Genomic DNA, 15,568 nt, shown 5'->3' with positions numbered 1-15,568 from the left:
CCCTCGGGGACAGAACTTGTGACTTTACCCTCGCCCCAGCGACCTCGACCCCGAGCGAGGGTCGTTACGTCTGTGTCCCGCAAGGGGAGGGGACACAGACGTAGGACTGGGGTCCCGCCCGCCCTGCCCCCTGGCTCGCCCTCCCTCGCCTGCGCTCTGGCTCGGTTGGCACCTGCGGGTCCTGGCCCTCCGGGTCGGATGTCGCCTACGGGTCCCCCTCCGAGGCCTCGTCGCCCCGCCTCGCTCCCCTCTCCAGAGCCTGGTTGGTCGCCTGCGGGCTCCCCGACGGCGGCTCCTCGGTTGCCTGCGGGGCCACTACCTCCGGTCCTCCCCCGGACGTCGCCGCCTGCTGCGGCTCCCCCCTCCTCCAGGCCTTCGCCGTGGGCCCCTCCTGCTCCCTCGTCCCCTTCCCCGGTGCTCCCTCCTGCTCCCTCCCTGGCCCCTCCGCGGGTCCCTCGCCCTGTCTCCTCGGCCCCTCCGGGGTCCCCTCCGGCTCCGGCCTCCCGGCCGCCTGCGGCCCCTCCGGCTGCCTCCCGTCGCCCGCTTAGGCTCCCTCGGGCTCCCCTTGGTACCCCCTCCTTCTCGCCCTGTGCCCCTGCCTTTGTCCCTCCTGTCTTTGTCCCGCCGTCCTCTGTTCCTGGTCCCTTTGTTCTGCCCCACTCCGTTCCTGGTTTCCCGTCGTTCCCTCCCGTCACTCCCGCTCCTTTTGTCCCGCCTGTTCCCTCTCTGTCCCCGTTTCTGGTCTGTCTCTCTGCTTTCCCGGTCCTGTGTCGCCTCCTGTCTTACGTTCTGTCTCTTGCCATGTTTTGTACTTCGGTCCTGTTCCCCGTCCTGCGTTGATTCTGTTCTTGTTTTTCTGGTCCCGTTTTGCCTCGTCCCGTCCGTCGCCCCCTTCCTTTGGCGCGCCCGGAGAAGCGCGCCTTTGGGGGGGGGTTCTGTCATCCCCGGCTCGTCCGCTCCTCCTGTGTGCCACGCCCCCTGATTACCCACGTGTTTTCTCCCGATTGTACCCAGCTGTATCTAGTTCATTTGCTCAGTCCTGTGTATTTCAGTCCGTGTCTTACCCGAGTCCAGTGTCCGTCATTGATGTTAGTTCGTGTGAGATGTTTCCTGTTCCCGTTTGCCCTAATAAATCCCCGTTTGCCCTGCTTTCGCCTGTCTGCCTGCTTCCTGTTGGCTCACCTGCCTGTTCGCCTTACCGGCTTCCAGAGTCCCGTGACACCACACACACGGGTCGGAAATTTTATTATTGCCATCGTATTTGTAAATGGTCGCTAACCGAGGTCACAAAACACTAAGTGGTTGTAACACTAAGAGTTGTGGTACTAATGTATCTTTTCCCAAAATCTGACCTTGAAAACATGACTTCTGCTAATGGGTCCTGAAAGGGCTCCAATCTTGGAGTTTTTTTGTTGCCTTTGGACCCAGGATCTGTCTTGATCTTGGTATCAATTATTAGCCCCGTTGAGTCACGGTCATTCAGTGATGATGTGTCCTTTGTATGGTCCATATAATGCATTCATAATTATTTATTACTATTAGTAGTAGCTATAATTGTAGCAATGGTCTGCAGTATGGGGGGGGCACCCAGGTAACATTTGGAGCATTGTTAAGAATGCGGTGGTAAACAGTAATGAAAAATCACCTACAAATAATTTGATGCAAACTGATACAGCTGTACTAATGTAAGCCTAAATTACATCCTGGTTTTTTTAAAACAAATTTATGATTTTTAGGTAAGGCGAGCGATGCTGATGATGAGTGCAGCGATTTGATATCTACCAATCAGCTGTATCTTTAGACATCGGCAGCATTAGCCAAATCCCCACGTGCACTGCGCGTCCAAGAAGTGTATTATGAGGTGAGCAGGCTTCAAAAGCGCAGGAAGGAAATGAAGAGGCAGAAGTTTATATATGAGTTTTGAAAAGCAAACAGACAAGTGGGCATGAATTTATGCCCCCCCCCCCCCCCACCGATTCATATGTGTTCCTAGGGTTGCAGAGGTAGCAGCAGTAATACAAATATATATTATTTGAATGAAGTCACAGTTTGATTGTTTAATGGTCCAGACGCACGTTTGGATGTAACTCAGTGCAGTTGTCTTTCCCATCACAATCCCATTGCTTATTACTAATCTCTTTTGGACTTGGAGGTGGTTACAATGTGAACAATATGGTTGAGTTGTATTTTTTGGGTTTGCTGACAGGTACACGGTGCCTCTTACTCCTGGACTGCACCCTCACCCCCACAAACGGGAAACTGCAGGAGGAACATCACCATCATCTTTAGCCAAAGATGCGAACTATTGGAAGAAGAGACACATCAAAGAGCACTGCAGGAGGACACAATTGCAGTAATTTATCATAATTTATCTACTGAGGGATAATAAAATCACAAGAGTACTTCAGTATAAATGTGTTTCCACAGCTATGAATGCCTTCTCAGAAGTCTTTGATTTTTAGCGATTATAATTTCTATTTTGAGCATTGTGAATTGTGATATAGAGTACAGAAAGTCTTTCATAAAAGGGAGCAGGAATATTTCGACATAGTCGTGAGCAAAAACGCATGTTTACAACAGGAATAGCTGCATGTACCAAAAGATAATCTTGCTAAGCAGCCAGATGTTCATGCGATTGATGCTTCAGGACTGTTCCAGAACAGCAACTGAATCCCAGGACAGCGTGTGCTCAAGAAGCACCACAAGCCCGAAGATCTGCAAAGCCCAAACTCTGAACCAGCCTACCACACTGCATGTGCCACGGTTTTACTCCCACAAACCAATTTTCTCTCTCGATGAAGGGATTTGTTGTTTTATTGTTGAATATCACCGTCATGTAACTCAGTGCAACAATAAAACACCAAACTAATGAATATTGCTTCCCTAATCAGCCACTCTCCATTTTAATTTTGATTGACTAATTGCTACTAATCTGAGCCATGAGTTTTGAGGTACACACATTCCCAGATTACTCTATACCACACTGAACAAGCAGGTAAGTAAAGGGGGGAGTCATCAGGCGTAATGCATCTCTGAAATCGAAGCCTCATTTCCTGGGTGACACCAACACAATACGCTCGTAGCAGGACTGGATAAGAAAATGGCTTTCCTGAGAAGTATAGTACAGAAATATAGCAGGAAAGGGGCCTTTTGGAAATCGATCGAAAGTAAGCGTTGCATGAAACAACAGCATAACAAGTACTACTAGAGTCCGAAAAGGATAACACCCCAACAGAAATCCAAGACAGAATCTGAGGAAATTGAATTACAAAACCTGTTATTTGCCTAAAATGGCTCCAGAAAGGAAGAAAAAAAACATGCAGGCCTCACATTAACCACAAAATAAAGTTTGAGAATAAACATTAAATAGCCAAGTGTGCTCAGTAAGAAGAGAAACCAGCTTAGCTTCGTTTTAAGGAGCCATGAGCTGCTGACAAAACTCTATAAAAACCTCGGGGTTCCCATCTTTGGGAACATCATATTTTTAACACTACTTTTAATGCAAAAACTTGTTTTCTTCAACTGAAATGGTTCCATCTTTATTCTAGGACTGTCAAAATGGGAGCATAGCTTATAACTGGTGCCACCATTGGAAAAAAAATATGTGGTAAATAAAATAAGTCATTGAAAGGATTGTGGGAAAATGTAATGGGTTGCTAGGAAACTGTTTCGATACGACATATATCACAAAAGACTCCTGATCATTTATCATGAGCTTCTTTCATATTCTCAGCAAAATTAAAGCTTTGTTCTACTTTTGTATTATGTGGGTATTATATGTTATTTTTGACAGGGGCACTGAAATATTACAGGGTTACATTATATCTTTTCACTGTTTATATAATAGTGTTAATTTATTGCGGATCAATAGGCCCATCGCTGCTATTGGTTTGCGTCATAGATGCGAATATGCAAAAATCACAAAAAATAGGCCATGAAATTACATCTGCTTGAGTCAATTTGTTTTAAAGAAGTTAAACTCCCAGACCACCATCATAAGCTGATATTTAAGAATAAAATTTAAAGAACAGAAGCCTGAAAAAAAAGTATGTTAGAAATGCTTTGACTTAAACTAGAGAATCTTATATTTAAAATAATAATACAAAGAAGAATCAAAAGAAACAACATAGGGTATATTTTAACACGCAGTAGCCCCTTCACACTTGTGAGGGTTAGGGGTGCAAGATCCTCGAGAATGTGAAAATTTGCAAGTAATATTTGTGCATCCCTAACCTTAACCGATAACAGTCTGTTAGCCTGAACGATAACATTAAAAGTAAACTTGTTACCAATTTCGAAACAAACAGTATAGTACAATTGCATGTCAATTTGCTTTGTGATTTCCTTACTATGCCCTTTTAATATGGAATAAAAACCATCTAAATTATGCCCCTGTATGTACAAAGTAACTAAAGTACTGTAGACACTAGAAGCACCACCTTTCAGACCCAGTATTAAAAATGCAAAACTAACGGCGCTGAAAAGTTTAAAGGTTACTGCGAGAATGTGAACCTCCGCAGTCACAATTACAGCTAAGATACGAGCGATGACGGCTACCGAGACAAGGACGTGCGGCATATCCAAGCCAAGACTAAATATTAAATAAATAATGTGCACTACACTAACTGTGATGCCCGGCTCGTCCGATCCTCGTGTGTGCCACGCCACCTGATCTTGCCCAGCTGTGTCCACTTATTTTCGCCCAGTCTCGTCTACTCCAGTCCATGTCTTGCCTTAGTTTCTTGTCCGTCATTGATGTTAGTGAGTCTTCGAGCTGTTGTTCCGTCCTGCCCGTCCCGATCCTCCCGAATAAATCCCCGTTTTCCCCGTACTTCGCCTGCTTGCCTGCTTCCTGCTCGCTTGCCTGCCCGTGCGCTTACCCGTTTAACCAGCGAAGTCTGACACTAACGAATATTTTGTATCACTAAAACATATTTTATGTGATTTTATGTGATCGGAATCATTTTCAGTATTGTTCTTGGCGTGTTTCTGCGTTATTTCGGCAAGCTCCAAAAATATTCATGTTTAATTGTGCATAGCCAGCTTTCAAATAACTAAAACCGCGAATGTCAAGCTCGTGAATGTGAAAGTGTGTATTTCTATATGTTTACTAGATACCGCATGACCCTTTCTATGATAAGCAAATACAATATGAATGGTTGGATGTTTTCGATGTATAAAGCTGTGTACTGTGTTGAGCGTAATCTGTTTTGCATACCGTACACTGTTGCACGCCATGTCTGCACATTGTGTGCATAGATGGAAAAGCCACTTGCGGAAACATCCACATGGTTAATGTACAGCCAGACTAGGCACTACCAAGATTAATTTGACAGTTTCAGCAACTGTAACCAAGGTACATAAATATCCAGCAATCTGGCAACACGTCATCTATTCCACTGGAATAAATTAAAAGGAGCAAAGCGTGAAATTCGCTCCCGAGGGGTAGATGGCCTGAAGTCAGAAATACGAAATATTTGGAAATTTTCGAAGTTCCAGCATATCGGCCCCCAAATATGCCAATTCCCCAGCAGAATTTAGCCAGTCCTCCAGCAAAATGGCACACCACCACTGGCAGGTCTGCAGAATACTCATCAATATTTCTGTATTTTTTAAACGTATTTCTGTATTTTGCTTTTGGTACTATTTCACTGCTGTATCTGAGTGCTATGATGAATTTAAGTTTTTATTTACAGAAAATACAGACGCTCCCCTACTTACGAATGAGATATGTTCTGACCGGCCGTTTGTAACTTGAAATGTCTGAAAGTTCGTATGTTGAAAGTTCATAAGTAGAGGAGCATCTGTAATGACATTAGCTGTGAGATCCATCCATCCATCCATTTTCCAAACCACTTATCCTACTGGGTCGCGGGGGGTCCGGAGCCTATCCCGGAAGCAATGGGCACGAGGCAGGGAACAACCCAGGATGGGGGGCCAGCCCATCGCAGGGCACACTCACACACACCATTCACTCACGCATGCACTTCTATGGGCAATTTAGCAACTCCAATTAGCCTCAGCATGTTTTTGGACTGTGGGGGGAAACCGGAGTACCCGGAGGAAACCCCACGACGACATGGGGAGAACATGCAAACTCTACACACTGTGAGATGACAAACAAATTCATCTCCTTCTTAGGACCCTAACCCACATTAAAATTATTATAGCTAATTTTTTTGCTTCACAAACCTTTTCAAAAATCGAAATGGTCGTCATCAATCCAGAGACAAAAACCAATAGTATGGTGAAGCATGACTGATGGCCTCTGGCAAGCGGAATAAATCCTTTCACACATGGACACCATCCAAAAGGCATAGTTTGCAGCTGAGTTTCCCAACCCAGTCCTTGGGGAACCCCAAACAGTTCACATTTTTGCTCCCTCCCAGCTCCCAACACACCTGCACCAAGTATTCTGTGTTCTTGTTTGTTTGATGGTCCGGTTCAGACAGCTGAGAGGGAGCAAAAATGTGGACTGTCTGGGGGGTCCTTGAGGACCGGGTTGAGAAACATTGGTTTACAGTACATATCATTGCTGACCTTCAATCCAACATTGGGTTTCTGCAGTGTGGCTTTGGTCATCACTGCCCTGATGTGGACAGTTATCCATCCATCCATTTTCCAAACCACTTATCCTACTGGGTCGTGGGGGGTCCGGAGCCTATCCCGGAAGCAATAGGCACGAGGCAGGAAACAACCCAGGATGGGGGGCCAGCCCATCGCAGCTGGACAATTATTACGAAAGAATAAAACGTGTCATTATTCTCAGATGTCAGATAACTCAAGTTTTAAGGTCAAAATGACAGTGAAATGATAGTTTAATCTTAGATTGGACTAACCAAACCCAAATTCTAATGAGTTACATTGGAATCGGTCATCTTGGTGGCGAAAATTACACTTTGTGAGACCACTGCAGTAATCCCATAGTAGAAATCCAAATGTGCTGGCATAGTACTAATTAATGACGCACTGGAATTCAGATCCTGACACATCTGCTGAAATTCTTAAGGCAAATACAACTCTTCCTGCAAAGATGTACCTCTTCCTGTCAGGGAGATCACTTTGCGTATTTGAGGACAAGGTGTACGTCAAGGTCTGTGATTCCCAAAGATCCTCATTAGTGCGCGTTACAAAGCACAGCTGTCACGGTATCTTAGGATGGCCCCTATCCAGGGTGAGTATTGCAGGTAAACCATTCAGACAAGGTAGTTTCAAGGAACATTGCATGCAAGGTAATAGCACAGCGCTTGTGCACATCCAGTACAGATGAAACCGTTCAGTACATGACCAGTCTTTTCCCATTTCGAAATGTAACGAGTCTCGCCTGTGTTTCTCCTCTAAACCATATTTTCCATCTAAAATATGAAATCACTACAAGATGTCCATCTCCTTGATGACCAAAACATTTTTTTAAGAACTGGGCAACATACAATGGACATCTGGAGGTATGTTTAATGTTACATTGTTAGATACACGTGATTTTCATGACAATTCGTATTTCGATATTTTGATGCTACTCTTAAGTTTCTAAAAATACGAGACAGCATGATTATGCACCATCATTTTCTGAAATGTTATGCTAAAGCTTTTCCTTTTTACAGTCACTGTAAATACATCATATCTATAATTTGTCCATTTCTGACATAAACAATGTTCCTGACCTTACATGAGAAATCATTTCAATATTGGCACATTCAACAGCAAATGCTAAATGAAGACCAGCTGGACAGCAAACCAGAGTAGTTTTCGGTTGCATTTATTAGATTCCCCAGTATCAAAGAATGAAATATTTTACACAATTGTTTAATCTTAAACTTTTAATAAAAACACTAAGTAATCTTTTGCTTCAAGATCACACCAAATAATAGTACTATTCGATGTTTACATTTAAAAAGCTAACCTCTTCACAGTCATGGGGATCGTACCAGAATTCCACTGTCATGCTTATTTTAACTTGCCAAGCGCTACAAATTTAAATAGCTTTCTCTGACAAGCTCCCTCCAATCAGAATGACTGGCGGGGAAATAAGTTTGAGTTTCAATTACTTGAAACAAACACATGTTGTAAATATATTTAAACTGAATTGTAAGAAGTTAGACAGAGCAAACATCACAATCCAACTCCAGTTATGCAGAAAAGCTAACACAATTACCCAAGTATGCATAAGTAACTGCTAACCATTAGCAGCAGACCACTAATATCATAAATTATTTGAATCACCCGCAGTGTGTGTAATGAGATCAGCTCATTCGACATTATTACCCTACCAATTTTTTTTAGTCCCACAGTACATTTTCACAGAGAAAATTCCGTATATTATTCACTAAACCCATGAAGAATAAGACGGTTTTTCTTGTATCGTTTACAGAAAACCCCCCCTACTGTAATAAACAGAGATCGCTGCTTGTTTCTGCTATCCACATAAACAATAAATATACACAGTACTCGAAATATACTGCAGCTCTTTTATTTCCAGACTCAACATGTTGTCCACATACTGAACGACAGAACGCATGAAGCACATCTACATCTGCCTAGAAAACACAAAAGACTTTGCAATTTTTAGAGAAAGGTATAAATCGAAGCATTAACTCTTCTTTGTTTTTACACCGGCGTGCACCTACACTCCACCTGCCACAGGGCCATCTACGCCAAACAGAGGCCATGTACAGCTAAGGAGTTAAGGAGCTCCACAGGCAACCTCTGTGCAAATATAAGATGACCCCTTTTTGCTCCGCCCACTGTCCTTTTCTATGTTCTGTTTCATAGCCGCTGCCATGGTGACAGAGCTTTCCACTTGCATGCGTCTATTTCAACGTGTCCAGTCTGAGATTGGATAGGAGTCTTCAGTCCTACTTCAGACGAATGCAGTCGATCTCTGTCACTGGCATGGAGGAGGTCCGGAGGTCCGTGTCCTCGGCAGTCTTGCCGGGCACGTAGGTGGACCTCCATCGAAGCAGCACGATCCTCCTCAGGTGCTTGACTGTGTTGTTCCTGACACTGACAAAGCAGAGGGTGTTGATCATGCCATTGCTCATGGCGATGCATTCGATGATGTAGAAAGCCACCAGGGAGTTCTTCTCCCGTGAGATCACTGTTGGGTAGAAGTCACGCAGGATTGCAAAGCCGTAGTACGGTGCCCAGCAGAGGATGTAGGCCGTCAGGATGCCTATGAGCACCACGACGGTCTTCCGGCGGCCCCGCAACCGTCTCCGGATCTGCTCAGTCTGATAGCCCGGCACGGTCTTGAACCACAGCTCCTGGGAGATCCGCAAGTAGCACAGCGACATGGTCAGCACGGGAGCTACGAACTCCACGCCAAAGATGAACAGGAAGTAGGAGCGGTAATATAGCTGCTTGTCCACAGGCCAGATCTGGGCGCAGAACACCTTGCTGGTCTGGGAGGAACCGTGCGGGTATGTGGTCTCCGAGGCAAAGTAGGCGGAGGGGATGGAGATAAGGACTGGGATGATCCACACGCTGACAAGTAGGCAATAGGCTGTCTGGTGCTTCATTCGCGGTCTCAGGGGATGGACGATGGCCATATACCTGAGCATTGAAACAAGTGCATCACATTCACTGACTAACACAGTGCTAGTAAATCACATGGCTTGTGAATGATTCTGATACCTGATCTGAGTTATATAACTAAGGTCTTTGCTGTTTTTGTTCTCTATTTTCCTGTTAACAGTAATTTCAGTAGTGTCCCAATTAGATTCAATTTCCTCACTCATATCTTCATGTTTTTATTTGCATAAAAGGGAATAATCCAATCAGGAAGTGTTCATTGCTAATTCACCAGATCTCTCTAACTCATTGGAGCACAGGCAAAATAATAATAATTAAAAAGATTTCATCGAAACGTACTGAGCACCCAGTAAAATACAAAGCCTTTTTACTATTGAAATTTTGGACAGTTAGATTAGAAGGTATCAACTTGCTCCATTGTTCTACTCAGTAGTAAAATTTGATTAGCAGCAATGGTTACAGTTATTATTTAAAATTGGCAAAATGATTCTAACATCACTTGGAAACGTCTTCCAGTTGGCAGTCATATTCCAACCAGTCAAAACAGTTATCTATTAATAAAAATATACATGTACATAATGAAACAAAATATTGTAAAATATCATAATAGAATCCATATGGAATAAGTTATTGATTTCATAGATACCAGTTAAACGATTGTTCTTTTAAAACTTTTGCATTTTAAGTCAGGAAAATTCATCGTCTCTCCAGCAGTGTAAGTTTTCTTGATAAAGTCCATCCCTACTTAAGCAATGCAGTAAAAAAGGTGTTATTAATTCCTGTTTTCAATACAATTTTATTGCATTTGGACTAAAATATGGACATTTTTTTTCTCAAAAGGTACACAGAATTTATAAAGGAAATGTTATAATTGCCCTGTTGAAATTAAAACATTTTCAGATATGGTCCAAGAATACCTACTACAATGTGATTTTCAACTAGAGTTTCAGAACCTTTGAAGAATCCGGGCAGGTACATTTAATCTCCCATGAACGCAGTACAAAACGAGTCCTCCATAAACGTTTGTGCGCTTTCAAGCACATCATAAAAATATTATGCTCAAGTACAAGCTGTATGTTGTTAGAGATACCCACAAGGCACTACCCAACTAAAGTAATTAGAAAATTAGACCACAGATAATTAAAGATCAAATAACTTATGGTTTCCATAAATGACCTACATTTTTTCACGTATTTCACTTTAGCTGTCAGTTTTATAAGTCACTCGGAATTAAGACGAATATGTTTATTTGTATCGAGAAGTGCGAGCTGTTCTTTCCTTTCTATAAATCAAAAGTTCCTTAATGTTGCTGGAAGGTGTAGAGTGTGACTCACCTGTCCACTGCAATGGCCAGCAGGGCGTTGGTGGACACATACAGGGAGACTGTTTGGAGGTAGCTGACGGAAGCGCAAAGCAGGAGCCCATGGTCCCAGGAGAGCTGCTTCACCACGTAGTAGTCCACCAGGAAGGGGCAGCAGACCACGGCCACTAGGAAGTCTGACACAGCCAGGTTGGCGATCAAGAGGTTGGTGAGGTTTCTCAGCTTCTTATACCGCGCCAGGGTGGCAATAAACAGGAAGTTGCCCACGCCGCAGACCAGCATGATGCAGACGAGCACCACACCGATGACGATGGTGGCTACGAAGAAGGCACAGCCCTGTGTGGTGTCAGGCATCTCATCCTCCGGCACTCCATAGTCCATGTTGTAGCTGTCTGTGAAGGGATCTGCCAGGAATCCCGGCAGATAGCCGTTTGTGCCTGTGTACGCCGTCGACAGCTGACTCCCATTAGACTCGCCCATAGCTGAGACTCTTGCACTTTGTATCCCTGCTTACTTGACCCTTCTCCAGCTTCTTAGGGTCTACAGACAAAGGAATCACAGGTTGGTGATCATAATGCTGCTTGCTTGGAGAATGAGAACGGGCCGTCCGTGTCACAGCCCGTTTGGAACATACAGATAAAGTTTGTAAGACTGACTCTGCTTCAAGTACATCCCTCTCTTGAAATAACTCATAACACTGAAAATAAAATCTGTTTAATTTATTTACTGCACATTCCAGTTCATTCAATTCAATGACAATCTGCACTGCCTTTCCCTATCAAATCAAGTGTTTAACTACATTTGTTTTGTCTTATTTCTTAATATTGTCTTGTTTATATGTCTTGGACATATTAAATCCATGTATTACTTTTTCTTTTTGCACCAGCAGAGCACAATATTTCATTTCAGTGTATGACCTGTGTGTCAGATAGCTGACAATGACAATATTGAAGTTGAAGGAAAGCATAAAGTTCGGATTATTAAAAAAAAGACATTTGGTACTCCTATTGAGTATGCAAGGTACATAATAAAAATGCAACGCTAGCATCTACAGAGAACGCAGAAGATGACGTTTCCAGTAGGACTAGTCTTCAGTCTGAGACCTGATTAACGGGCCCTCACATACATATACGGTGTTAATTTAATGTGGCTGTTGCTCTAGTGTCAAAATAGGTCAGTGGTGAGTTTGTATCTCTTGCAGATGCAATTCTTTTTAGTGGAGGCCACCGTTAAATTAATGAGCTATCATAAATATTTATTTAAATTTAAATACCCTTATTTTTTATGAGGCAACCTTAGGGAGAAGGTGAGATGTTGCAATGTAATATAGTCATCATTAATACTGTATCAATTACAGTTTAATTCCCGAGATATTGTAAAGGTCAGTGTTGTTCGCACACATTATTTGTCCCATTATTCAGCCATTAAGCTGCTTTACATGAGAATAAAAAACGCTCGCGTGCTCATGTTAGGTCTTTTCGTTCGCGAAAACGCGTAACTTGTCATGTGGAAGAAGCAACTGTGCGTAAAAAATTATTTCCGTTTTCTGTCATACGATGTCAGTAAAGATCTCAAGAAACCGAAGACTTATTTTAAAACATCCCAAAAATATATATTATATTATCTATAATATTTTATACAAGATGTGATTACGCGTCAAGCAAACGGCAGTCTTAGTCTTTCTCCATATGAAGGATAAAACTCTGTTTCTAATGTGCATAAAACTTTCTGAATAAAGCAGCTCCCCTTAAAATTGCTTTTTCCGTGATCTGAATTCAGCAAAACTAATTGCCGTTAAGCAGAAGGAACCGGAATTGTTGGTGTAAGGCTTGATGGTCCATATTTTAGGAACAATAACCTACTGGTTAATGAACGAAAACACGGATCACAATTCCCGTCTCTGTCGATACAATCTCAGTATTTAATTACAGTATTTTTCCCCACTGAATCTGTTTACAGAGATATACAAATTTGGTCAAAAAAGCAGCATGCAAATGCTTTGCCTAAAAAAAATTACCATGCATAAAATAACTATATGTAAGGATTTTTAATTGACAGTTCTTATTGTTCATTATACAAAAGTGACACGCTTACGTATTAATTATGCTTAATAATTCAGACGCCATTTGAAGGTAATTGTTAGCTGATCTTAGTCAATTAGTCAATTAAGCATGTGGAACAGAATATACAACAGTATAGTAACAGTATAACAACTAGAATTTACAATTTAGGCAGAAAGGCTCAAGACTTTATACCGACAGCACTGTCCGTGAACAATGTTGATATCAATACAACGATTATACAACTCAATTAACGCAGAACAAATAGCACTTACCGGTGGTTATAAAATGGCATTTATTGTCATGAATGCCGCTTTTTCTCAATCACGCGGCGCACAGCCTTCGCAAAGACTGCGCTGTACTTCAGTGCTATGAAGCGGATTGGTGCGGCTCGGCGCTCAGGAGAACCTCCCAGTAGTGAGCGCTGCGCCAGTCTGCCGTGGCACTCAAGGCAATTACGTCTGCAATTTAAAATCCCAATTTCTGACGCAGATTCTCCGTTCGCCTAGCACTTTTTTGTTGAGATACTACAGATTTCCATGCATGCATTTAAACGCGCAAATTACCAAGCGCAGAAAGTCTACTGTTACAGTAACCGTTTAAACCACTACGCGAATTTCACTTAAAGTTGCATTATTTTGAAGAGAGCCCCAACCCCTTTTTTAAATCGTGTTTGCATGTTTTTTTGGGTCTGTGAAGGTTGAATAATTCTGATTTGTTTTTGCGCCCTTATGAAATATTTACGACATCGGTTTTCACTATAGTGTTTACAATGGAAGAGATGAACCAGAATATTTAATTGACAAGTGAGTCATGCTTACTTACGACACTCACCTCTGGAGCAGCGCTTGCTTGGAGAAATGTCACGGCAAGCTTTTCATTGGATAGTCTGGATTTTTTGGGTAAATGACAGCGTTAAAGTCTGAGACCGCTGTCTGTTCTCTTGGTTATCATGCATGTCGTATTCCCCTCTAAAGCAACCCATTACGGCACCTCTCTACAATTATTCAAATCAATTGATTGTCATTTGTTTATTTAGCAGAAAGCAAAGGGAATCGAGGCAATATATCACAAGCTGCCAAGGAGCCAGCTTTGCTAAGCTTCATTATTTTGCCCCAAGAATTAAAAAAAATGAAGCTCTTTATGTTACGGTAAAATCTTTTGGATGCCTGTTCAGAATGTGAGCTACAGTATAGCTTTTGGACGGGTATCATAACTCTTAGAAAAATGTGGTGAGCTATGGATTCACACTTATTTTTGGTGTATCCTTGTGATTACTTGGGAGTTTCATCAGAAACAATTAATATGACAAAAAAAAAACATTAAAAGATCCGTAATATAACAGAACCAGTAACCCTTTTTTAAAACATTGAATATGTAAAGGGATGTCAGTCTGGCAGCTCCGTTTGTGGCACTGTGACCCCCCCCCCCCCCCCCCACACGCCCCCCCAGCCCAGGTCAGGTCAGGTCGGGGAGCAAGCGCCGGTACAGGCACCACACGGCTTGAGTAATATAACTGATGCTCCCTCACAATGCAAGTAATGTGCCTCATTCAGGACTCCCTGAGCAACCACTTGTTGAACACAAAGGCGAACCAGGGATACTCAAGGATTCTCCGCAGGGACGCGGTACCGAACGAGTCCTGTCTGTGTCTCAGCTCACTGGATAGCGTCCATGTCTCACAGCCACACAGCAAGACAGGGAGCGTCAGGGCTGTAAAGACTTACAAAGATCGCCACGCACCCCTTTCCAGCGACCTCATAATCCCCCCAATCCTACAGACTTCATAGAAGAGTCACCACAGACATGAATGTCACTGCCGAGGTAAGTAAACTCCTCGACGCAGTTGACATTCTCTCTGCAGAGAGACACATTGCCGATGGCCGTGCATAAGAAGTCATTAAAGGCCTGGGTCTTGATTGTCATCCGGGACAGTCGCAGTTGTCCCCATTTTCACACTTTCCAAATTTTCACACCGGTTTCTTCTGGGTATACTGGTTTCCTCTCACAGTCCAAAACATGCAGTGTTTGTCTAAAAATTATCCCATCTGTGCCCCGCCCCTCCCTCGTGACCTTCTTGGGATGGTGATAAATACCACTGCTGGGTACGTGTGTCCCACCCAGGTCTCATATCGATTAAATTCAGCCCATTTCATTCACAGCTGGTGTGCAAAGTTCCAAAACAAGGAAAATTTGTATTCAGCTTAAACTCCCATGTGAATTTGAACCCAGACCACTTTGCTGGTTGGCGGGTGATGGACAATGACCCTGCACTGACTGGAAGCTCTCAGGATTGATTTGGTTAGGTGCCCGTAAAAGTGACCGAAAACAACAAAGAAATTTCACCCACACAGCTTAAAATACACACTCTGGGTGCCAGTAGATATGTAAGGCACTTAAGCCATTGGATGTATTTTCCAGTTTTTGTTTAATACTCTACCCTACTGATGTGATACTACCATGACAGTATCAGTGGAAAATAGAAGGAAATTGAAGGATGGAAATTGCTGATTTAAAAAAGCATAAAACAAACAAAAAATAAAAGAAAATAAATGTAAAATATCACCTTTTGTGAAGACAAAACCAAAGACAGCAGATGGTCTGTCCCCGGGCCCTCTGAGTCCTTCCCCTTACATTGACAGAGCCAAAGAACCACAGT

General features: G+C 42.9%; 1 protein-coding gene across 1 annotated transcript; it reads right to left on the bottom strand.

Moving 5' to 3' along the window:
• Positions 1 to 7,931: 7,931 nt before the first annotated feature.
• Positions 7,932 to 13,248, bottom strand: prokr1b (prokineticin receptor 1b). Its single transcript, XM_049008308.1, has 3 exons — positions 13,185 to 13,248; positions 10,863 to 11,389; positions 7,932 to 9,549 (listed from the first exon to the last, which is right to left on the bottom strand). Exons 2-3 carry the CDS (start codon positions 11,327 to 11,329, stop codon positions 8,853 to 8,855), a joined length of 1,164 nt encoding a protein of 387 aa, XP_048864265.1. The 5' UTR covers positions 11,330 to 11,389; positions 13,185 to 13,248; the 3' UTR covers positions 7,932 to 8,852.
• Between the last annotated feature and the right edge of the window lie 2,320 nt (positions 13,249 to 15,568).

Source organism: Brienomyrus brachyistius, chromosome 3 (assembly GCF_023856365.1).
Source record: "Brienomyrus brachyistius isolate T26 chromosome 3, BBRACH_0.4, whole genome shotgun sequence".
NCBI lineage: Eukaryota > Metazoa > Chordata > Actinopteri > Osteoglossiformes > Mormyridae > Brienomyrus > Brienomyrus brachyistius.
The sequence above is the reverse complement of the archived record's forward strand: the minus strand, read 5'-3'. Positions and strand labels throughout refer to the sequence as shown.

Bases quoted from the DNA above. Each gene is read 5' to 3' on its own strand.
- prokr1b (XM_049008308.1), bottom strand. From the start codon at position 11,329: ATGGGCGAGTCTAATGGGAGTCAGCTGTCGACGGCGTACACAGGCACA. The intron at 9,550-10,862 runs GTGAGTCACACT...TTCAATGCTCAG, and splicing joins CTGGCCATTGCAGTGGACAG to GTATATGGCCATCGTCCATC.